Raw genomic sequence first — 24,018 nt, 5'->3', positions numbered from 1 at the left:
ATACAGTAAATTATATGGATAATAATGGAGATTTCATGTGATGATGAAACGTTCACCTGTGTATTACAGGCATGTAACCTGATTTCTCATGGATCTAAACCTGTCCCATTCATTTTAAATAACGCATGATGATTCCAACTCATATTCTGGACATACATCAATGAAAATTACGGTTAGTGTACCACATACGTCAACAACCTCTACCTGGTACTGATGCATAGAACAGCCCACACAGACATGGACGGCTTTGAGTCTGTTCTGTCCACGAGTTCAAACAAATGTCCAAAAGCAGGTCAGTGCCGCTGCTATGATGTAAACTTGCTACATATTCCTCTGATGAAGCCACAGGGCTGAGTGACGAGGTGAGCACAGAGCCACCACGCTCACATTTAGTTAGAGCAGGAAAACTAAAGGACGGACAAATAAACAGGAATGATAACAAAATAAAATTCAATCTGCTGTAGTACAGGGGTGGGGCACATCCGGCCTCAAGGGGCGTATGCAGCAAGAGAGACACTGTAATCCAGCCCACAAGGCAATTCAAAAATACAAAAAAAAAAAATCTCGAGAGAGCAATATTACTTCAAAACAACTGCGAAACAACAAAAAATAGTAGACTAACATGTCCTTCCGGGTGGTCCCTTCTTGCTGTCCGGGTCACGGTCAGGATAAACAGAAAGCGTGCATAGCGGTTAAGTGTCATCGATGACACGCACATTATGGAGCCTGTCAAGAAAAAACACTTTCCAAGAGAAATGGACAAACAATCTTTTTTTTTGTTGAAGTGAAAGCAAGTCAGTTCAGTAAGTTAATTTGTGGTGCTGAAAAAGGCTCAATCTCAAGGGACATCACAGCTACAAACATGCTAAACTGGAGGAGCTGCGAGGAGTTTGGATGCTCAACAAGCAGCTTTCAGACCACATTCTGACAGAGACAGTGTTATACAGGCCAGTCCTGTGCTGAGCGAGCTAATAGCTAAGAAGCTGAAACCTCATTCAGAAGGAGGATTTGTGGAGGAGAGCCTTGTTGCTGCTGTGGAGCTGCTCGAACCAGACAAATTTGTCTGGAATCATTCATAGAGACAAAGAAAACCTGATGTGGAAACTCAGTGATAGCGAGTGTCTGTGTGATTTGACCTTCATAGTGGACATTACCAAGAACCTCTCAGAGCTGGAGCTGAAGAGCCAGCAGCTTCTCAGATCTCTGCGTCGAAATGTGAAATAATCGGAAGGGAAATTAAAGCTGCTATGACATCTGAACATGCTGGTGAGAGTGAAAACTCCTTCAGGTTTCAGGACATGAACAATAAACAAAAAGAACGGGACATATTTGCTGTTTAATGTGGAACCAGCTGATGTTTCTGACGACCTACAACATGACGATGAGCTTGAAGCTACAGTAGAACAACAACCTCCCTCTGCTGGACTAGAAACTGTTTGACGTCCTGAGGATTTTCCCGTTCTGAGGAGACATGCAGTGAAGTTTGCATCTATGTTGGGACGACCTACGGCTGCGAGCATCTCTTTTCAAAACCGACTCAAAGACTCAGTTCTGCCGAAGACCGACTGACCCAAACCTGGAAAACCAGCTGTGAGTAGCACTTTCAGTCATCACATTGGAGGTCCGTGTCATATATGTGTTCTGTAATTTAGCATGGCCCTCAAAGAATGTTATAAAAACTGAAATGACCCTTGATAGAGAAAAAAGGATCCCCACAGCAGATGCTCTAAAGGACGGAGAATAAAAACATTTGAATATGTTTGCCTTTTATGTCTTTTGCCCTCAAATAAAAGAATTGTATTGGCTGACAGCTAACCCCTCACCCAGATGGATGGATGTCACCTGTGCTGTCTCTCTGTCAATGTAAAGGTTTAAACTTGCTCCAAAGACAGATTCCTTGGTGATAACCATCAGAAAATGCTTTATTGTCCCATCAAAAGCATCTCTGAGCAAATGTAACAAAACTGCTGCAACAAGACAGTGGCTGGCTGAGAGTTTAGTGGTAAAGAGGAAAAATTCAGAGACCCAGGCCCTGAACCAGTGAGACGCAGCGGAAACAGAGGGCCAGAAAGCCAGTGCCCAGCAGGTCCCCCAGGGCGGTCAGGTAGGGGATGGAGAAGTTGTCAGGGTCGAGACTCCGTCTCCACATCACACGGATGATGAGGTCGGCAAAGTAAAGGAGGATGGCCACCTGCAGGGAGAAGAAAACTGAGCTGAAGAAGACGTGATTAGAGAAAAAAAAACAAAAAAAACAAAATGTGGATATAATGGGGAGATATTGCAACAATATCCACTTCTATATTATTAGTAGTAATAGTGTTTAATAACATCCAGTTTACAAGCCATTCAAAACTAAAGCACCCCAGCTGCTCATAACAGGTAAGTGTCAGAGTGCCTCTCCCTGCACCTGCTCATGTTTTGTGTGTTTTTGTATCATATCAGCCAGGTCACTGATATTCCAAGCAGTGAAATCATTCAAGGTCTAGTCAGCCCTTCTGGACTCAGGCAGATAATAAATCTGAGACTTATTTGAGCCTCCAGTAGCTGATGGAGATTGCCAGACGATCAGTGACCTGGCACCACAGGACAGCTGAGATGACATAAATACTGAGGAGGTCAGAAAGGTGACCGTGGCAGGACTGCAGCGTGCTTTCGGTTCTGTCCTGGAACAGATCTTTGTCTCACCGAGCTGCTGAAACACCAACATCTGGCACAGATCATTTCACAGGTAGGTAACAGCTGGCGGCAGCCATTTTCACCAGACTGTACAAAGACTTACCTCTGGTGACTGGTTTCCACAGTTTGTATCAGAGTGTCATGCGAAACTTCAGCTGGCCCTGAAGTTTCACATGACACTCTGAAGGGCCACTGAGTTCATGAGAAACCATTCAGAATCAAATGCAGCTAATATCAACCTGCTTACCTGCAGCAGAGCAGCACACAGGTAGCAGATGGTGAAGGCTACGGAGATGGGCGCCTCCTCTCCCTGCAGCAGAGAGATGGCGTAGAGGAAGACCAGGTGACCGGGGACAACCAGCATCAGAAGCACCCGCGCTGACTTGGAGTTCACCCCTGGGCGACACAAACAACACTTCATTCAATTTGGTAAACAGGCAGGCTTCTGTGTCGTAGTAGCATGATCACTTTATACATTAATGTTCCCCGCTGTTAACTCAGCCCTGTGTGCTGACCGTCCAGCTTTCAGAAGTTTCACACTGTGTTTACATGTGCACCACTATCCCAGATTTCTGGACTATCCCGGTCATGTGTTGCAGATGTAAACATAATGTCCTGGTTTCAGAAATGTGGATAAGCCCTTATCCTGGTTTCGATTAACCTGCTCTACAGTGGACAAAACTCAAGGGCACTAATAGAAACAGTTCCCCCAGGTTACTGCATTTACATTTACATCACGCTCTGAAGTGGACAAAATGAAAATGCAATCTCTCTTCTCATCAAGGCGGGTCTTCAGTTACAACGTCACTGCCTCTGTGTTGTGTCTGCTGACTTACTTCGGTTTGATGCTGTCCCTACGCTATCAACTGTGGTATCAAGTTTACCACGAGTCAACGTCAACAACGCACTTTCACTTTCACCCAACAGCAAACAGGAGTTCACAATTACCAGGGCGAGTAATTAAGCCTGTAACTTAGCCTAACAGCCTAGCTTGATGTCTGTGAACTTTGTAAAGCCTATAATAATATAAATAAGTTCACCATGTTTTATTCCTGTACTGTTGTTTATGAGTTCTTGTTCTTCATTAGTATGAAAATAAATTACTTGATATCAGTCCATATAAGAAGTAGACTGTCACTGCTGCAATAAGAGCAGATCTGGGGTCTATTCATTTACTCCTTAAAATCAGGAAACATTATCAAACCAAAATTTGACCCTGAGAGAATAAAAAACTATAAAGAGAGTATTTTGTTCTACTGTCTTTTCTTACAGGTGGGGCTGAACTAGCTGGTGCGTCATAGCTGCGACTGGATCAGTGTTGTGCAGCCACAGTGTTGCTCTCCTGTTCCAGTCAGCACATTACTCCCAGTGTTTCCCACAGTTAACAGCTGCACCGAAGGCCAGCAGCAGTGGCACAATCCAAGAATTCTGGCAAGCCTGAGAATAATGTAATAGTAATTCAGATGCTGCAACTACACCCACATCGTGTTCATTTTACTATGGTTCCCAGCAGGCTTCCACACACAGTAATGAGCTGAAAGACACTAAAAAGCTCCACAGTGCTGAGGGGAGCTGCACAGTCAGGTGATCAGCTTCTGTGGGTGTGCCCCTTTTCAAATTATACACAGTCATCTGATCCATTGTTAAAATAGAAAAACTTATTAGTGCAGCTTTAAAGAGATACTCTAACATGGAGCAGGATGTGAATAAATTAAGAGTGTGCAATGCAGCAGTAACTGATACTCTTTGGAAAGGTTGGTTGCTTTCAACACCTGCTTTATGTCTGACAGTCGCTCTCACTGTAAGTCGCCCTGGGTGAATATCTAATGTTTTATGTGTAGAGATGCTGAGGTATGCCTTTAGCGTTGCAGTGTTACCTGAGGAGAAGAAGGTGATGCAAGGATTGGGCCAGTGCTGCCGCATCTTGTAGGGCAGCACCCCTGGGATGGTCCAGAAGTGCAGGTAGGTCGAGATCCTGCTGGCCTGGATGGCCACCAAGTTACCACCCACTCCTATGCAGGGGAAGGGAAGACAGAGGACAGACTGACTGGTGCGTGAGTTAATGAGTGAATATATGAATGAATGATGGCAGAGCAACTGCTTTAATCTGCTGGTTGCAACTTAATTTTTACCAAAAATAAATAAATAAAAAATCACAATTTACTATGTGTGTTTTTTTTAAAAAACTGGCCCATCAGCACAGACAGTTACTGTTTTCCCACACAGACTGATTTGAAAAGCTGATCAAACTTCACGACTCAATCCTGATAATCAACTGAAACAGAAATGTCTTTCCCACCACAGCTTCAGGATCAGTTACGCTTCATCTCTTTCATCGTGGTCTGCACACAAATTACGCCAAGCAATGACGCAGGCTTGGCTCAGCCGTGATCCGGCCGGGGTTTACAGAGACGGGGTCCATCTTATTAAGCCACACAGGCTAAAATCTGACCAGCGGAGTCACAGGATTTAAAAAAATAATAATAATAATAAAATAAGATGAACACAAACAAAAGCTCCACCCGATACCCCTCAGACACGACAGCAGCAACACATGCGTATGGAGAGCAGATCATCCTCATGCAGCCGTATGGTTCCGACGATGAAATGTGACTCCGGTTGTACAAAAACCATCACGTGCCTTTCCTGAAAATCTGATAGATAACTTGTTTCTCTGACTGACTTTGTGTCAAGATGTCAGATCCGTTTGATACGTCACATGCAGATTTATAAACCTGTCCCAGATGTGCCGTGCTTCAAGGCAACAAAAGAGCTCACCAGGTTTAAACATGAGAGATAGAAGATAAGATCTGATCCTCTCATTCTGGTGTGAGGTTTTCCACTTCTTCAAAGCCGTATGCAAAACAACGACCAGATCCCACCGGTTTCCTGAAACTCCACTTTAATTATGTCATCAGCGTGGATATCTGTGGCTAATTCACTTACATCAAACACCTTTCCAAGTGTTTACCCCAAAAAATCAGCACAGATGTTCTTTTGTGGGCTGGAAAGGGAACATTTGGTTAATCATAATACTGGTGAGGGAAAAAGGGAAATTCAAACCAGATTGGTCAATTCAGGATTTAGCAGAGAGGTGCAAAGACAGAGAAAGAGAGGGAGATTGTGAAACAGCAGGAAGATGGGCAGAGACAAAATGAGAAACAGTGACGGTTAGAGTCGATGGTTATTAAAGGCCCCGTCAGCTGTGCCAGGACACTGGGTGTGCTCCATTAGTGGTTTATATCGACTTCTCCCCTTTACTGCATGCGTCATTTCACAGCCAAACCACTCATTCTGAAGGCTGCTTCTTTTTTTGCCTCCACTTCTCTCTGTCTCAGTGCATTTTTCATCATTCTTAAACAGCATTATGGGGTGAAAATCACTTTTCTATGTGCATAAAGTAGCTACGAACCATCAGACAGCTGATGTGGACTTCCTAACGGAGAAAAGAGCTGCGTGCAAATCCTAAAAGTCAGATGAAACTGACATAGGTCAGCAACACACTGCAGAATGTCTTCTCTCCTCATTTTCTGTCCCTCCATTTAGGTCTAGTCGTGACTCGCTAACAGAGAGGGATGAACTAGCTTCTTTCGCTTGAGGCTGAAATGCAAGTCACTGTTGACACATCCGAGATTTCTGAGATTCCCCAGAAAGGCGTTCTTGGATATGCACTTGATGGCTGATGCTAAATGTCCCATGTGCCTGCGCAGAGCACAAAAGATACCAAAGCCACAGCCGGTTCACCCTGCTGCCATCTGCCACATCACCAGACTACAGAGCACCTTCTGTCCTTAAGCTGTAACACTGCTCAACTCATCCTCCACGATAAAAAACTGTTTCTCTTGTGCAGCACAAAGTAACAGGTAAATGAATCTTGCACCTTGAAAAAGTGAGCATCCTCACGGGCTGATGATCCATGCAGACAGCAAAACAGCGTCCTTCTTTAACTGCGATGTAGAGCTAATTAGTTCTGTTATTATAACTATGAAGGAAAAATGTAAGATCAGACTTGTATCAATGTGTCCTTGATCAACAGCAGGACACAGTTGCTGAGGTTAGTCTATACGTTGATGCTACGCAGTGGATTTGCCGTCACTACACCAGTACAGTGTGAGTGAGAGTGTGACATGCTGTTCGGAAGTGGAGGTAACTCTTTAGCTCACTACTACTGCAGGTAGTAAGCTAGCTAGCTAGCCGGATCATCTGCAGCCAGCGTGTCACTCTTCCTACAGTCCCCTAGACACCACTTGGGCATGTGGAGAAGGAGGGGGGAGGAGATTAGCGAATGGTCCTTAAACTGGTACATCAAAGAGTGTATAAGGTGGATTTGTATGTTCTGTTAATGCAACTCATACATTATAGAAAACTGTGTAACTGCTTTGCGCTTCTCCTTTTGAGATGGTAAAAAATGTAATATGAGAGCGACTCATTAAAGCATTTCGATGCTCCACAGGATGGCCTTGGTGCATCCCAAATAGCTGGTGCTTCTGAAAACGTTCCAGCGGTTTTAAGGCTTCATTTATAGGACATTTTGGCAGCTCTGCATGTTTTAGCCCATTAACTGTAAATCATGCATATTCTAATATTAGAAGCCCAACATTTTCCAAAGTATCACATATGATTTCAGACTTCCTTCCAGACAACCACTAGTTTCAGTTCATTTCACAACGGTAATTCCAATCAATTACAGAAAAAGAAGAAGAAGAAAATTGGTTGAGATAGGTCATCAGTTTCAGGCTCCTCTGCCTGCTAGGGCTTGCAATCGTACCATAATACTTTTTTTGGTATGTAAGTATCAACAACTGTGCAGGCACCAAATGCCTGAGATTCATAGTCTTCAGTTCAAGGTGGAAAAAAAGAAAACTATCCGGTGCCAGTGGCTGCATGGAAGGAAGAAAATCAATCAAAAAAAGTCACTTGATGAAGTCGAGGTATGTTGTTGGGGGTTAGTCATGCACTCAGCAACAAATCTCGGTGAAATCTGAGTGAGAAGCATTACTACTCTGTTCTGACAGCCGGACTGTGCTGTCGACTCAGTGCACAGATTGACACAGGAAGCACCAAAGAGCACAACCTGTGCCTCAAAATAACTTTGGAGACAGCAACAGGTTTGACACCAAGTGTATCTGACTGAAATGACTGTTGTTATCACATCAACTGCACAGTACAGTACAGTATATTTCATGTTTTTCTTCCTGCTAGCGACTGCCTCTGCTGCCTTCCACTTCACCCCCCGACTGCATTCGCTCCTTTTTTACATAAATATGTCAAAATCAATACAGTTGTAGTTACATCTCTAGCAGTGTCCGTTACAGGCTCTCTACATATCAGTGATAAGTGTTTGTTTGTGGGTTGGCTCTGCTGAGACAGGCAGCACACTAACAGCAGAGCCTTCATGGTCTATTTGTAGTGATGCAAGTGTTTCTGAATTGTCATTTTGGACAAATACATCCGATAAACAGCTAAAACGCTTGTTAAGCTCACAGTTTGATGACTCCTTGGGGCATCATTTAGCTTACCATTAATGACGGGCGTGAAGACAGCCATGCCCTCAAAGTTGGGATCACTCACTGTCTTGTCCAGTATAAGGCCTCCGAAACTAGAAATCACAAACAGAGAGGGAATCAACGCCACATGCTAATCATTAATCACATAAAAAATCATTAAAAGTGTTTGAGTGCGTACCTGCTAATGGACATGGCTACGATGACAGGCTGCCACCCTGAGCGGAGAACCTCTCTGATTTGTGGGCTCTGTCGGGCCACCACCACCCAGAGTGGAATCAGAGCCAGGAAGACCAGACACACCAGAGGGGACAGGTACCATATATCTGCCGGACAAGAACAGGCATGAGGAGGCGAAGAAATAAACAGAGAACCTTGTATATTCTACATACACGCACGCACATTTATGTCAAGTTAAAAAAAGGTGATTAACCCTGGGTTTTATCCTACACTGGACTATAAAGTACACACGCAAGCAGGATGCACCCAGAGATGAGGGGCAGGCCCCTTACAAAGCTTGAAAACAATAAACACAGGGAGGTGCTGTGAATACAGGAGATACAGTATGAATGCACACATGCAAGCAAGCTGCACTGCTATACTTCAGTGCATGCACACACCACGACGAGCTGTCTGAGGAAATAAACATGACTTCTGCTGCCATCTTGTGTTCTTGTTATCAACATGATGTTCCCTCTCATTTGACTTCATATCAGTCATAAAATCATATTATAACATTGTTCTTATTACTAAATAACAAACATTCAAAGATTTGTCTGATTGAGAGAAAACATCTGATGTGACTTCATCGTCAGCAGGTGCTTAAGTCGACCAGGAGGCACTCATAAATCAGATCTCAATCTCATCTGCCTCACGACTCCACCTCCAGCGTTATTGTATTTCCTCACCCATATATTCATAGAGAGTGCTGCTGACCCCGGCCAGCAGGGACAGGGTGATCAAATCACCCAGACTGGCAGCGATGGGGGTGGCCACGTTGTCAGGGTTGATCCCCACCTTCCTGGAGCCGATGATCACACCAATCATCACCAGGCCTGTCGCAGACAGAGTCGAGAGTGAAGACAGAAACGGGACAATAGAGTTAGTCTGAAAGGACAGAAACAGAAAATAAGACATTGGAGAAATAGTTATCGCTGTAAACCACAGTGACTGACAAGGACAAAATGTATGCGGAAATAAATAATTCAGTGTGTTCTGTGAGAGAGCTTTCATCAGAGCTGCAGTTAGACCCGAGCAAACTAAGACAACTGATTTATAGAGAAATATTAAAGATGTCAGAGTGAGGAGAGGAAATCTGGAAAGATGTTACACCCCGCTGAGATAACCAGGGCTATTCACTTCCCTCCTTCAAGCCAGCTAGACGCTAGAACATTTATGGTGAGGATAAATTATGGATTATGCAGTTGGTACATGAGGGGAAAGGGTGATGTGGGGATATGTGAAAAACCTGCTAAATCAGTATGGTCACGTGGACAGACTGATAGTCTCTGGCTTAACATTGTGAGTAAAAAATACATAAACAGAAGATACATGTTCCTTCTACTTTCAACTGAAGGATTAGTGCAACATTTCGGAAATTACTTCCTCTGCTGCTGAGAGTTAGATGAGAAGACTGATAGCACTCATGTCTGTGTAATAAATATGATGCTGGAGCCAGGAGACTGTAGGTTACCATAATGATTGGAGGCATCGGAAAGATGGTCAGTTGTATACTATATTACAAAGGCTATGCTTTCTCAACAGTTTCAGTATGAAAGTTGTGGAACGCTCCAAAAACCCCTGTTTGGAACATTACCAAGTGTGAAAGGGGTGTCCTCGAAAGGCTCAGTCGTTCATGAGCAAGGACGGAGCGAGGTTCACCACTTTGAGAAACACATGAGTGCATCCTCTTAATGCAGAACAAGAAAAGCATCCCTGGTTACTTACCTAAGGACAGAGCAGCTACAAAGGCGGTGGTGATGCTGCTGGCACAGAGAACAGCTGCCTGGTCCAGTTCTACCCCCCCTCTAGAAATGGCCCCTAAGCACACTGCTGCTACTGCTGCGAGGAAGCCCACCACTGTTGCCTGAACCTGCAGGAAATCAAGAGACATTATCAAAACCTTCAATGTGACATGCAGTACAGTGACATTTACGTAAGGCTGCAACTAACAATTACTTTGATTACTGGTTAATTTGATGTAGTTTTCTCAATTAAACTGTTCAACAGTCCAAAGCCCAAAGATGTTCAGTTTTTATATTGATACAAAACAAAGGAAAGCAGGAGGTTTGGTTCCTACTTGAAAAATGACTGATTTACTGTTGATCAACTAATGGATTCCTTGTTTAGGCTCCAGTGATACTACTGTATGTGTGATGATTCTGATGTGTGCAATATGTTCCTGTTGTTCTTCTCCTGGTACAACTCAAATGTTGCATCAGTTATGACTGAACATCATTTCATCTCACAAACATGGAGCCTGATAAACCAGCGCTGGGATACATTCAGTTCCATTATTACCTTTTTTGGAAACAAACTTGTGAGACACCACAGAATACAAAGCATTTCACCTTTTAATATATTTCTAATTAGCACCGGGGGTCTAAAATTAACATTTGAATATAGTCTAGCTTATTTAAATAATAAACAATTATATAAAGTTGTCACTTGGAACGTCTTTGGAGTTATTTGGGCAGTATACTCCACTGACTCCATGCACTACATGGCTACACGTATACTATGTATAACACTTACTGCATGGCAATAAACACACAATGCATTAGGCCAAAGGGCACCACAAATACCTATGCAAAGGATCTCAATGGGTATTTTCTAATGTTTAACAAAACTGAACACAGTAAGCTATGACAGCATAGTATGTTACCTGTATAAGTGCCAGATTGCTGCACACCATGGTCCACTGTTTATCAGGGTCGTCCATTTGGCCCGTGTTAGCCTAAAAACATGGAGATACCACCAGTCATTTTAATTCTGATGTGGGGGGAAAAGGAAAATTCAATCAGTTTGTTTGACAAAATGAAGTGTTGCAATTACATGTTGATGTAGTGTGTTATAAGTGGTTGTTTAAGACTGAAACCACTGAAACTCCACCAGGAAAAGGAAAAATGTTCCTTTTACAACCTGAGGTGTGGCCACGAGGTACGTACTGGTAGGTACAAGGAAGGAGTGCAGGGAATAAGGCAGTAATATATCAGCAATTACAAAAAGACCTAGTAATAAATTACACTGCAAGTACTTTTAAATTACCCAGTACACATTAAATAATAACAGGATACGAGTAGTAGCAGTAGCTTCATCTCATTTTCAATCGTCAGATGCATCCTTACATTGGACCCCTAAACATCATTACTGGTTTTCAATATTTTTTTTTTGAAAACAAAGACACTACAACTACTTTACAGCTGTATTAGCTGAATCTTTTGTTTCACAGCAACATGTATGTTAATAAGTACTCCAGTGTCTGCAGTGTCACTCCCCCATCAACCTCCGGGTTTCCTGTCTTGTTACACAGTAACAGCATTACTGTACCCTTGATACTCAGGAAGAAAAATAAAAACACTTACAGTGTAATACAACACAAAGTAGTTACCCATTTTATTCCCTACATCCTATTTGTCAGGTACATGTACCCAGTGAGTATATTTTTAACACTCCATATGTACAAGATAAAAGCGGTGCAAGGTGGTAAATATAAGTCTGTTATTTAACAGCTTGATGACAAGTTCTGAACCAAATATGACATTACATCTGACGCCCAGCCAGTCTTACAGCAGTGGAGAGGCGCGCGGCCAGGGTCATCTCCAGGTTTCCTTTGAGTCCAACCAGAGCAGGTACCAGGATGAACACCTCTGTTATTACTTTGAACACCTCCCAGTGCTGGAACACACACATTGGAAATGAGATACATTACAAAAAAAACACACAAAACACATATAAATGACAACTCTTTCTTTTTCTTTTCTTTCCATCTTATATTGACATATTGCAAATCTAAAAAACCAACAAAGCCATCAGTGCCATCTTCACCTCCACAGATGAACCCTCTGAACCTTGTGCCTAACTGATGCAGTTAAATAAGCCCATTGCATTTTCTCAACTAACCCAGTAGCCTACTTTTCCTGTTTCCACATCTCTGAGCATCGTGTTACGCCTCGCCATACTGCACAGGTTCAGTGGGTTTAGAAGAAACACAGTTCACAGAGTGTGCCTCATATTTTCTGACTACAACCAGAGTTGGCAGGACCAAGACGGTTTAGATCTTTAAATAGATGCACATATAAAGGAACAACGCAGCTGCCAAGAGCGGAGTGATGTGGAGCAGGGGAAGGCAGCGAGGGAATTAAAGATGAGAGGTGGGACTGACAGGCCAGAAATGGAAGAAAGTAAGAGGGAATGGGAAGGAAAAAGATTCGGATAAAAAGTATTGACATAAAAACATTTCTCAGCGGAGAAAATGTCCTGGAGGCACAAATATCATCACTGAATTAGTTAACCTTAAATAGACGTAATGAAGGAATGCTGGTGGAGCAGTGACAGAATTGGACTATATAAGCTTGGCCAGCAAGCCTGTGCACAAAATACAATGATTGGGTATGAAAGGAGCATCCTGGGAAGGCTCAGTCGTTCACAAGGACGGAGCGAGGTTCACCACTTAATGAACACATGACTGTATAAAGGATGTCGCTACATGGGCTCAGGAACACTTTGTGAAGCTGCTTGCATTTTGTTTTTATCTGTTTTACACAGCGTCCCATCTTTTTTGGGATTGGGGTTGTAGAATTTAAAGTCTATGCTGTTTTGTTTTTTCAATAAATGTGTCCTTGTACGAACTTGACAAGATTAATCGATGCAGCAAGCACAGCTGCCTTCAGAGTGGAACACAATTAATAAGGGAAGGAATACAGCTAACTAGATATGCCTCTTGGCTAGCCTGCTCAGCTGAGAGTGTGAATGCCACGTTTAATCAAGCTAGTTCGGCACCTTGAGTCTGACTGCGTTACGGCATCACGAGCTACTGTGACTTAATGCACTGAAAAACACTTTGAGGAGAAGAAGAACGAGCTAAAAGTGAAGCAGCCAGTGCAGACAAGCTCGCTCTGACCCCTGACTGCTGCACAGCCCTCACAAACAAAAGCTGCATCACAGCTACCTGTTACTTCATCAGTGCTGACTGGGAGCAGGGTTTCCATTATCTGGGATTTCTGTTTTTTATCAGGAAAATCTGTTTAAGGTCGACATATTTAAGGCTTTTAGTCATGATGTCCGATTAAATTATTGTGAGGATGAATTGAACTGAACTGAAAGAGTCAGATGTGAAAATACTCTGCCTCGACATGCTGTTTCCCCGGCTGCCTCTCTGATGTGTGCCCCTCTCTCTCCTGTCTCGATTCAGTGTTTATTTCACCAAAGCCAGATTTGATGGTGATTGTAAGAACAGTGAAAGACGAACCAAGAAGGTTTTAGTGAGTTAATTTTGAGTTTTGAGATGATAAAAATACTGTTTCTGTAAACGGAGTCTGGTGGCTGTGGCAAAAGTGTTACAATGTCTGTTTTTGGTTAACAAAAAGGTCTATCTCTGTAGGAATCCTTTCCATAATGTTGTCAGACACTTATTATAATGATCTGAGTCTGGCAGTGACAAAAAAACAAACACTTTATCGGACGTACACTGAGGGTGCACAAACGCCCGGAGGGATAACAAACCAAGGCCCTTTCGTGGCTGTTGCCTGCAGCGTTCTAGCTCATTACTGGACCAGTTGTTTTTTGTATGCTTACAAATGTATCTTTTCGGCTAGCATGAAGATGATATTAGCACTTCGGCTCTTTATTGTAACAGTGAGGCACAATGATAAAAAAGGCAAGGGCCCAGCTAAGTAAACATGCTCATTAGCGTTCTTGATCACCTGCAGTCATTAAAAAGTATTTAATTATATCTTTCAAATAATTTTGACTTGAGTTCCTCCTTGGACACCTAACTTTTGTGCACTTGCGCTGTAGCTCCACCCACCAATTAAAACCAATCAATGAGATAGTATCTGCTTCCTGAATTGCAGCTAGTAAGGGGAAGTGGTGATAGGGTTTAAAGAAGCCGATCAGTATAGAGAGTATAGTGAATGGCAGATGTGTGTGTGTGTGTGTGTCTGTCTATTTATACACGTCGTTCTCAGGTTCTGGACTGCTAGAGCTAGCTGATGGCTGTCATGTTGGGAGGCTATCTTGGGACATGGCCCACTTCTGCTGTAATGCTGTTGCTGTGGCTTCAGTGTGACGGGGTAAAAGCCAAGAGAGCTGAACACGGTGCTGTGCTACATCTCTCTGGAGAAAAAACAATGGTCAGAATATTTTTCCAGTTATTGTCATTATAATTACTGATATTAATACTTATCATCACTAGAGACATTAGTGTATCATCAGTATGTGGATTTAGGTATTTTCAGAACAGTTCAAGCTATATTTTAGGCTAACACTGATGTGAGAAGCATTGGAAATACTGCACACAGTGTAGTTTTTGTAATGCAGAATTTACTTCTTTTCTTCAAAGTTTCTTATACATCTGCCGCTTTCTGGCCTCCTTTCTTTCATCCTTCAACCACTTATTAAATCAACTGTTCGCTTTTATCCCAAAGCTCTCCTCTCCTTCCCTCAAATCTGATTTCAAAAGCTCAGAAAGGTGGAAACTACAAACGGCTCCATCTGTTGAACAGAAAACAGCGCTGTCAATGGGGAAGCAGGGTTTACTGTGCACACAGTGGCTGCTTCAATTTTTCCATCCATTCATCCAGTTATCTGTCTGTTTGTAAGGAAACACTGCCCTCCATCTTCCCTCCAGCTGTGCAATCATTAAACATTTCTGCGTCTGTCCAGAAATTTAACCATCAATCATGTTTTCTCATTACTCTCACCACAAACAAAAGACTCATGCTACGTGGTCAAAGAGCTGGCCAAGTCATAAAACAGGTGGATGAGACTGATCAGAGGATCATGTTTAATAAAGGGCTAATGTTAACCTGCCCTAATTTACACACATGGATACTAAACTTATGCCAGCTGAGGCCATTTTTACCTAAGCAGCAGGTAAAGTCAACCTCTGCCTCTCACTCTACTGTTTATCCATTCTTCATACATCAATCACCCATTCATCTGTCACACACATTCATGTACACAGCCATCCATCTATCCACATTATTCATTCATCCATCCATGCCACCATGATTAACTGTTTGTGGGGGCTGGGAAGTTCTATATCAAACCTCAACACCTCAATGGTACTGATATAAATGTGTCTACAGTACTGATAGTAGACTACTGAAAGTATCAAGGAGCCGAAGCTGGCATCACATCCTTGCTCAGATTCATACTCTTCTTTCATTATTCTTTAACCAGACTGATTTTTTTTTTTTTTGCCAAAATTCTTGTAGGTCTACTTGTGTCCATATTGGGCGATACTGCACTCACAATTTACATCCAATGAAACTTTCACTGCCAATGACGTGAGTAATGTCCCCTATACAGTACAGAGCCAGGCTGAATGTAAGGGTGTGCAGGTCAACGGGTGGCAAGTTTGCAATTTAAAATACTAGATCAGAGTGAGGCCCTGTTACAGACCTGCAATTAATGGTTGCATTTTTAGTAAGAAAAAGAGTTGTTTTTGTATCAGTACTGAAACTTGCCTATCGGAGTAGCACAAGTCTAAAAACATTTCAGGTAATAACCCACTCTATTCATCCGTCTGTCAATTAATCTCTCAAAACTAATTCCACAAATAGTCATACTTGTATAAGATCCATAACAATACCGGCGGAGACCATTCCGAGCCCTGACACCAGGTACGGCACTATAACCTGGGCAGCAATGAGCCAGGAGCTCTCTGGCAGGAAGCCATGTTCTGATCGAGTCAACTTCCATGTCACACCACGCAATTTCTTGCCCTGGTAGCGTAGCTCCAGCTCCAGACGAGTCACCACCATGTTGAATTAGGGGTTACTTAAGCACTTTGTTCAGTGCGGTTATCCCATGGTAGGTGTGACTGCTCTCCAAACGTAAAGGAAAAATCAGCCTCTGATATGTCCAAATAAAACTGGTTTGAGTTTCACCTGTCCCAAGACGTGAGCAGGGTGAATGCCGATGAACAAAAACAATCAATGTTGTCCTTGGTTTAAAAAGAGCAAGGGCAAATGTTGTAAGTCGTCACTAAGGCCTTTCTTGGAGAAAGCATGGCCGCTCTGTTCTTGAAGGCTTCAGAAGAAATGACAGGCTTTTCTTCAGTCTTTCTCAACAATGAACAAGACAGAGAGGTTATAATCAAGTGACACAAGTGAGAGACTGTCACTCAATTTTCCACTTGTTGTGATTAATTACCTTTTCACCAGGCAAAATCAGAACTACAGGTTTTAACTCTAACTTGAGGGCAATGGAGCATGACATCTTTGGCCCAGTGGTGAGTCAGCAGTGATGAGGTATCCATTTGTCAGCACAGTCATTAACACGGTTTCTTACTCATAGGTCATGATCTTCATCTACCAGCACAGATGCTCCGCATCTGATGTCAAGGTCTGGGTTTGTTTGTAACCAACCTGCCTTTTTAAGTTGAGGTAAGATGGCTTTGACATCCACACACAGGTTAAAGAGAATGAACCTAACAACGGAGAGTTCAGATTTCAAGGAGTCCTGATCATGCTCTGATCTGGCCCAGAATCCATGTGACGTAGTTCAAAGTCTTTTGAATAGAGTTTAGAGTTTATTGGATTAAGTCCTCATTCCATTTGATGCAGTGAGAAATCCGCTTGACCTTCAGTGTAAAGTCAAAGCTGTATCCTGAAAATAAAAGTAATGCTCGCCATGACAGCTGAATGATTGACAGCGGCAGGATGAAGATGAAGAACAGTCCAAAAGGTCTTGAGAGTTGGAAGCAGCAGAATTCCTTTATGTGTCTGTCAATCTCGTTCCTCTATCTTAGTGGGCTCACAGTGAGGGTAAAGAGGAAAAGAAAAACAGCTCTGTGCTGTCAATAAGTGATCTAAGAGGTTCACAGACAAGACGCAGCAGCCGGCTTCTGGCAGGCTGGAGTGCTCCTTTCCTCCTGTCAGCATCAGGGTAGTCCTGCTCCATCCGCTCTGCTCTGCTGTGACGTAGCACAGAAAGAGGCAGGGCTGTCTGCGCTGCCCGACATGGAAACTCAGGAGGGAAACGACCGGCTTACTGCCTCACGCTCTCCCTCTTGCTATTTTTTGCTGCGTGTCTGCCTCTCATCCGCCTCCCTCTTTCCATGTGACATCCCGCTTTCTACGTCGGCCAGTCTCGCTGCGTTTCTCCCTCTCTCTCATCCTTCTTTTTCTAATCTCTCTCTCTCTCTGTACATCGTGACTCATTCTTTCTCTCCCTCCATTCCATCCCTCTCTACCTCCGGTCCACCTGCTATATCTGCACTGTGATCCTGGCCGAGGTTCTGGTGCTGTATGTCCTTACAGTGTAATACCGAACAAACACGTACTGTACTGTGTGACTAAAACACTGCCCGACTTTCAAGAAGCCTCCCTCAATCAAAATATTGCTTTCAGAGCACTTTTCATGTCACAGATATCTACAAATCACTTTTCTCTTGCATGCAAACCTGACTCTATGATGCTGCCACCTCCTTTTTAGAATGGAGGTAAAAGTAATAATTTTCCTTATTATTATCAAATCATTCATTTGACTCCCACTTCACTAGGAAAGATTTTTTGCGTCTTAATTGCCTTTAAAATTGTGTTTTAGTACCAGTCTGTCAGTGTCTCTTATTAGCCTCAAATACAGATATATCATTTATTTTCTGGAAAGTTTGGAACTCACAAGAGACAGGTTGAAAAAGGAATGGACAAAATCGAGGTCAAAATGTCGGATCCTACACCTCCCATAATGCAACTCAACAGCTTTTTTTTTTCTCTAGGCAACCCTGATGACATCACCAGGCTTATTTTTTCAGCCCCATGTGTACAAATCCTGAGTCTGAAACAGGTCGTGCTCACCCTGACAAGTGGGAGGTCGGTGATAATTCGTTACTGTCAGTAACGCATATCTTAAGTGTGGATTACTCGGGAAAATGTGAGGAAGTGACAGGGCTGTGCCTAATGCACTGTGTTGGTGTGTGTCAGCACGTGTGGGTTGGTGAACAGCTGTCCTATGTGTGGTACCTACGTCTGTATGCAAGAAGCCGTAAAACAAATGGTCAGTGGGAGCATAAGTGGACTCGATGAGAGGAAACTGCTCTTCAAGGAAAAGTGTTTGACCTTGAAAAGGGCTGTTGTGTTTCCTTTGCTCAGCTGGATTGAGACACATGTTCCCCGCTTGCCTACAGCGCCACTGACGCCAATGTTTATGAGGTGGCTCAGAGGGTTGGACCAGGTGCTCACAGGCTGCCGGTTATGTCTGCGTGGCACGGAGCCCGCTGAGCTGCAGCTGCCGGAGGAGGAAGAGACACCGGAGTCGGCATATGTGGAGGTACAACTGCAGCTGCTGCTCCAGGGCGCCTCTTCTTGGAGCCAGCATCTTGTTGTTTTTGACATTCAGAGCCAGATTACGCTGCATCATTGTCTGCTATTCTGAACAAAGCCATCTTTTGGCTGTCACAGCTGTCTTTGTTCACCGGCAAGACAGCTGAAAACCCCTTTTCCGTATTCCTGTAGAATATCTATAGGGAAAATTCAGTTCAGTTTGGGGAAGTAATATAACATAATCCTTTATATAGCATTAATAAATTAATAAGCAACCACTGAGATATCGCATTCATGAGAATGAGAGAAACGTCCGCACCTCCAGACAGACAGACAGACAGAGGGACGGACAGACAACCCAAAATCGCGATGCCTCCAGCCATGGCTGTAGCCGGCACAGGTGCTACAATGTTTTTAAAAACACATAATACAGACTGAGAATTGTTAAATAGAAATAATCAGAAAGATTCACAAGGAATAATCTGCTCAAAATGATTCCAAAACGCTTGTCCTACACAAACTTAGAAACATACCTTCCTGTAGGTATTGTGTTCATTATTTGGGTTAATTGCACAGTTTATCAGATGCTCTGTTATGTTACTGTTATGCCTTAAAATCCAACATGAAATATCCAAGAAAACTGTCACTTAGTCAGGGGTCGTCAGTTTACTCAATGATAGAAAAGGGGACCCTGAAGGAATAAGGTTGGAAACCACTGCTGTACATAAGGGCCTGGTAAAGGTAACTGCACAGTGTTCAGTGGTGGGAATGAAAATGCGCATACAGGCTGATATAAGCCTAATAGCGACAGCTCTTAGAGGGTGAAGCCCATACAAAATAGAACATGTGAGATATAAATTGTAGGTATGACAACAAAAGATGATTGTTTTAACAAGGTCCGCAACCTCCACAAGCCATAATAGCAATTGGTGATAGTGTTGTTGTCTTGTCTTCATCTCTTTTCCATTGAGATAAGCTACTCTCAATGTCCTTTGATTGTCCCCTGTGCTTCAAGACACAGCACTCAGCCAAACTCATGGCTAATCATCCTCCATCAGACGCAAGGTAACAGATACTGTAGAGGAGTAGGCGGATGAAATACTGATGAGCAACAGATGGAGTAAAAGGAATAAGCCAAGTGAGGACAGACAAGTGTTTATCAGCGGAGAACACAGAGGAAGACAGAGGTACCAGATAATCATGAAGCAGACAGGACTACATCTGATTTCCCTCAACACCGCTGACTGCAGAGCAAATCCCAGGAATGCCTGGCAAAGGATGAAGACATCACGGGACCACACACATGTGCACACAGGTACCCACTCCACATCAATTAAAAGACAAAGACTGCCGATTCGACAAACGCAAGCAATACAGAGGGCTGTCTGCTGGCATACAAAAACCCTTTGATAGATTTAAGCTGAGATGAGGATTTTTTTTAAATGTCCAACTTAAAAAAATACTATTCAAATACATTACTCGCCACAAATTAGCATTATGATTGACTGACAGGCATTCTAGTGAGTGCCAGTTTCCTAAATTACACTCAAAATCATAATGTGTTGAGCAGTGTTGGTTGACAATGGTTGCTTGTGATCGACTTCCACCTGCATTTTAGATATCAAATTTGATCAGTTTGACAAACTAAAACATAACATTTAACGTAACTGGAGGATGTTCTTCCAATGCAGTCTTACAAACATCATATTTCTTATGACAATATGATATAACAGTGTGGCTGTTCAAAAAGCGTGCTAACACAGTACTCAAAAAATGAACAATGGAGATAACGTTTGTTTTACTTCCACTACTAGACAACCAAAACGTTTCCACACTTGTTAGAGGGGATGCACATTTCATGTCTGTATGAGGTTCAATCAATCATTCAAATACAATCATTGTCTAACAAGCCGGTCATGGTCAAGTGGGCTATGTGTGCGTGATCAGAACAGAGACCTCTGACTTGTGTTTATTATAGTCCAAGACCAAAAACTGGGCAAAATAGCACATCAAAAACAACTCACTATCACAAAAACCAAGCATCACTACGGGGTGAATCATAACAAGCTGACAACGCCTGGGTGTTGTGTGCCCACTCACAGTTCATGAGTTAACCTTGAAATGTGTCACTCCACCGTCTCAAAACCAGCCTCATGACCGTGCACTCACCTGTACACTGTCCAGCACCATGCCAGCCATCACCATGCCCATCCCTGCCAGCAGGTAGGGAAAAAGCACCTGAAGACAGATAGCAAGGGACGACTCCTCCTCCACTTTGGCAACAGGCACTTTTGGCTTCTCCTCCACTGGCTTTTTGGGAGGAGGCTGGAGCACTGGCGGTAAGAGGAGGTCATCCTGGCCGTCTAAGGTGCCTCCCAGGCGGGTACTGGGACTCCCACCCTGGTTCTTGCCCTTGGAGCGGGACTTTTTGTTCTTTTTCCTCTGGCGGGTCTGTTGTGGTGGTTTATCCTCACCAGGCATGATGGCTTTCTTGGCTTAATCTGGGGATTAAGTGGATCAGATGTTGCTTTATCACATTTGTACAAAAAAAGCCTTTGATACAAGTATACACTAACACAAAGCAGTAAAGGTTATCAGAAAGCTAAGACTATATATATATCAATAAATAAATACAACACTTGACAAATTTCTTTTAACCTCTACTGAGTTGGTTAAAAAAATTAAACCCTTTTTTTATTATTTGTTGTAATAAACTAAAAATTCAGCTCTCCTTACTCTGCTGTTCGTCTAGCTACCTAGCAGTAGCGTCAAAGCTAACTTTAGCCTTGCATTTAAAATGCTTCGGCTAATGTTAGTTCATACAGTGAAACTTCAGTGGTAGCTAGCTAACAAGTGCACACACGACGACCCGCTGATGTTAAACCCAGGCATGAGGTTGAACAGTGAAAACACTGATGACCTTTTGCTGCCTTTTGACAGCTCATAAACATGTTGACATGAGAGGTAAAATGAACAGTAGCTGCAAATGAAAGCTTCGAAACATTAGCAAGTCTCCCCAGCACACAATCCGAAAATTTAAAAAAATCTGATTTTCATTTTATGTGACCATTTGTCAACCCCCTGTTCCATTTCCAACGTAGTCTTTCTCTATACCGCTTTTATATTGCTGTATTACAAAGCCCTTACATTTTCATTTTGAACATCTGCAAAGCCTCTCCACAGCTTCCCACTGGCAGACTTAATTATCCTCTTGTCCACATTACTGTATTCCTGAATCACACTAACGTTATACGATTTACTTTGCCCGGCTTTCACAAACGTGCTAAACTCGTGCAGAGTCCGTCTCTCAGAAAACAGATACTTTGATTTAGCAGCGTTCAAACGCAAATGATAACAAGAACTCTTACTTTCACTAGCATGAACACAAAGACGAGCTTTGCACACGAAATCTGTGTTGTGATATCGGAGTCCAGGCGCGGCGGTGACGGCCGATGTGTTTCAGGCGGCAGCATATTGGCCACGGTTCCCTCATGCTTTTGTTTACATTATGGGAGTGTTGATCCACTGAGTGTCACTTCATTCCGAAACAAAAACACGAACTAAGTCAAGCTATTAATACACATAATATCGACGACAAAGTGCCGGAAACCTCACAAAATGTTTACGTTTATCTGCAGGTCCATAAGAGGCGAATGAAAGCAATGAAATATAGAAGTATCTTCTGCTGACACACAGTACATTCCTCCATTGGAGGCTGCCATGTGTACATACCATAATATCACTGCCCTGGTAACCACGGTTACACAACTAGGCGGATTCTGATTGGACAAACACTGGAGTAACATAGTAGTAATCTGTAGCCCCGCCCCCTGTAGAGACCGTGTGCAGCAGCTAAAGTTTGGGGCAAAGAGTGAACCCCTCATGCTGCTAGTCCTGCTATATTTTAGTTAAGAAGTAAACGATGGGCTCACTTTTTTCACTCTGCCATGTCAGAAAATATCTGATATGAAAGCCAACAGTCCAAATCTTAACATCTCAGCACCCCAAAACAGAACACACTAATCATATTATTATAGATGGTGTGATCATTACAATGACAAGGACTGGCACGAAAACATGTGAAAAGCACCCATGATGACTTTTTTTTTTTTTTTTTTTTTTTGCCTAACTCCTGGTACTCCCCAGACCCCACAAGGGACACCACTGTAGGTATAACTGAGAGCAAACATGAGTGAAGCTAGTGAAGACATTACACACAAAATCTGTGGGAGACATTGCTAATAATAAAGACACAAGTCCATGTACACTCATTAACTTATGCTTGAAAAGCACATTACTACAGTCTTTCTTAAACTACAGATAACTGAATTAAGCCTTGAATACACATAGTGGAGACATGTTTCTGTATTAAAGCTCAGATTTGCTTTATCGTCCTTACCTTTATATCCAGAGCTTGTGAGGGTGTGTGTGCGCAGCTGAGGTGAACCAAAGATCCCAGGAATAACTGTGTGGATGCTTGCTATGCTGTGTGCATGTGTGTGAATGTCTGTCTATATTAGGGCTTTGTCCATGTTCCGCTTTCCGTTCGCTCATGCATATTTGAACGTATGTTTGTGTGTTAAGCTCACTATGTGTGTGCGTGTGTGTATGCTATGTGTGAGCCAGTGCGCATGCATCATGGGGCACCATCTTGAATTTCATGGCATTGGCAGATAATGATATCCCCCTCCTGTCCCTTTCCATCTCTGGTGGGCTGGTGACAGCAGCAGGCAGATACAGATACCTTCACTCTTTCATTCACAGAAAGAATTCATTTTACACCACAGCAGAAAACGCACTGCTCTGTCCTGATTTATAATCCATGTAAGCTGGTCTGTAAAGATGGTGTTACACCACTCATTTTTAGTGTGCTTTTGATAATTTATGAGAAACAGAATGAGATTGAGGGTTCATTTGCAAATACAGATAAATCCACTTTGATTTATTTTCATGAATCACATTTGTTTGTGTGTGTGTGTGCTCTCCAGGGAATATCAATCAAGCTGATGTTGGTTTATTCATTTATGAATGGCTTTCATTTGTTTTTGAAGATTTTCTGCTGTTCACTAGACAGCTTGAAAGTGATTAAAACACAGAAAGTAGAATTTCAGTACCATGAACAATGTGTTTGGGTTCACTTTATGTGTGTTACTGTATATCACTCAGGTCTGAGTCGTTCTCCACTGACCCGCATGTGTAACGTACAACAGCATGACGATCTTTTTACTGTTGCTTGTAATATGACACCACTCTGTGCGCATGTGGTGAGATTTGATGGTTATGTCACAGTGATGCTGTTAATACTTTAGTGGATTGTGTCTTAATACAAATCCCCACTTGTCTCTTCC

General features: G+C 42.8%; 1 protein-coding gene across 3 annotated transcripts; it reads right to left on the bottom strand.

The window, feature by feature from the left end:
- Window positions 1-1,904: 1,904 nt before the first annotated feature.
- Window positions 1,905-23,182, bottom strand: LOC121612898 (solute carrier family 41 member 3-like). Of its 3 annotated transcripts, none has more exons than XM_041946064.1 (11): window positions 23,070-23,182; window positions 20,840-21,171; window positions 11,970-12,077; window positions 11,065-11,136; window positions 10,128-10,272; window positions 9,089-9,235; window positions 8,362-8,506; window positions 8,196-8,275; window positions 4,554-4,688; window positions 2,924-3,072; window positions 1,905-2,191 (listed from the first exon to the last, which is right to left on the bottom strand). In XM_041946064.1, exons 2-11 carry the CDS (start codon window positions 21,149-21,151, stop codon window positions 2,018-2,020), a joined length of 1,467 nt encoding a protein of 488 aa, XP_041801998.1. In that variant the 5' UTR covers window positions 21,152-21,171; window positions 23,070-23,182; the 3' UTR covers window positions 1,905-2,017. The 3 variants fall into 3 exon arrangements, with proteins under 3 accessions (XP_041801998.1, XP_041801997.1, XP_041801999.1); XM_041946063.1 differs by lacking the exon at window positions 23,070-23,182 and adding an exon at window positions 22,039-22,354; XM_041946065.1 differs by lacking the exons at window positions 20,840-21,171; window positions 23,070-23,182 and adding an exon at window positions 15,974-16,168.
- Between the last annotated feature and the right edge of the window lie 836 nt (window positions 23,183-24,018).

Source organism: Chelmon rostratus, chromosome 10, assembly GCF_017976325.1.
Source record: "Chelmon rostratus isolate fCheRos1 chromosome 10, fCheRos1.pri, whole genome shotgun sequence".
NCBI lineage: Eukaryota > Metazoa > Chordata > Actinopteri > Chaetodontiformes > Chaetodontidae > Chelmon > Chelmon rostratus.
Note: the sequence above shows the minus strand (reverse complement) of the source record. Positions and strands in the feature narration are given on the sequence as shown.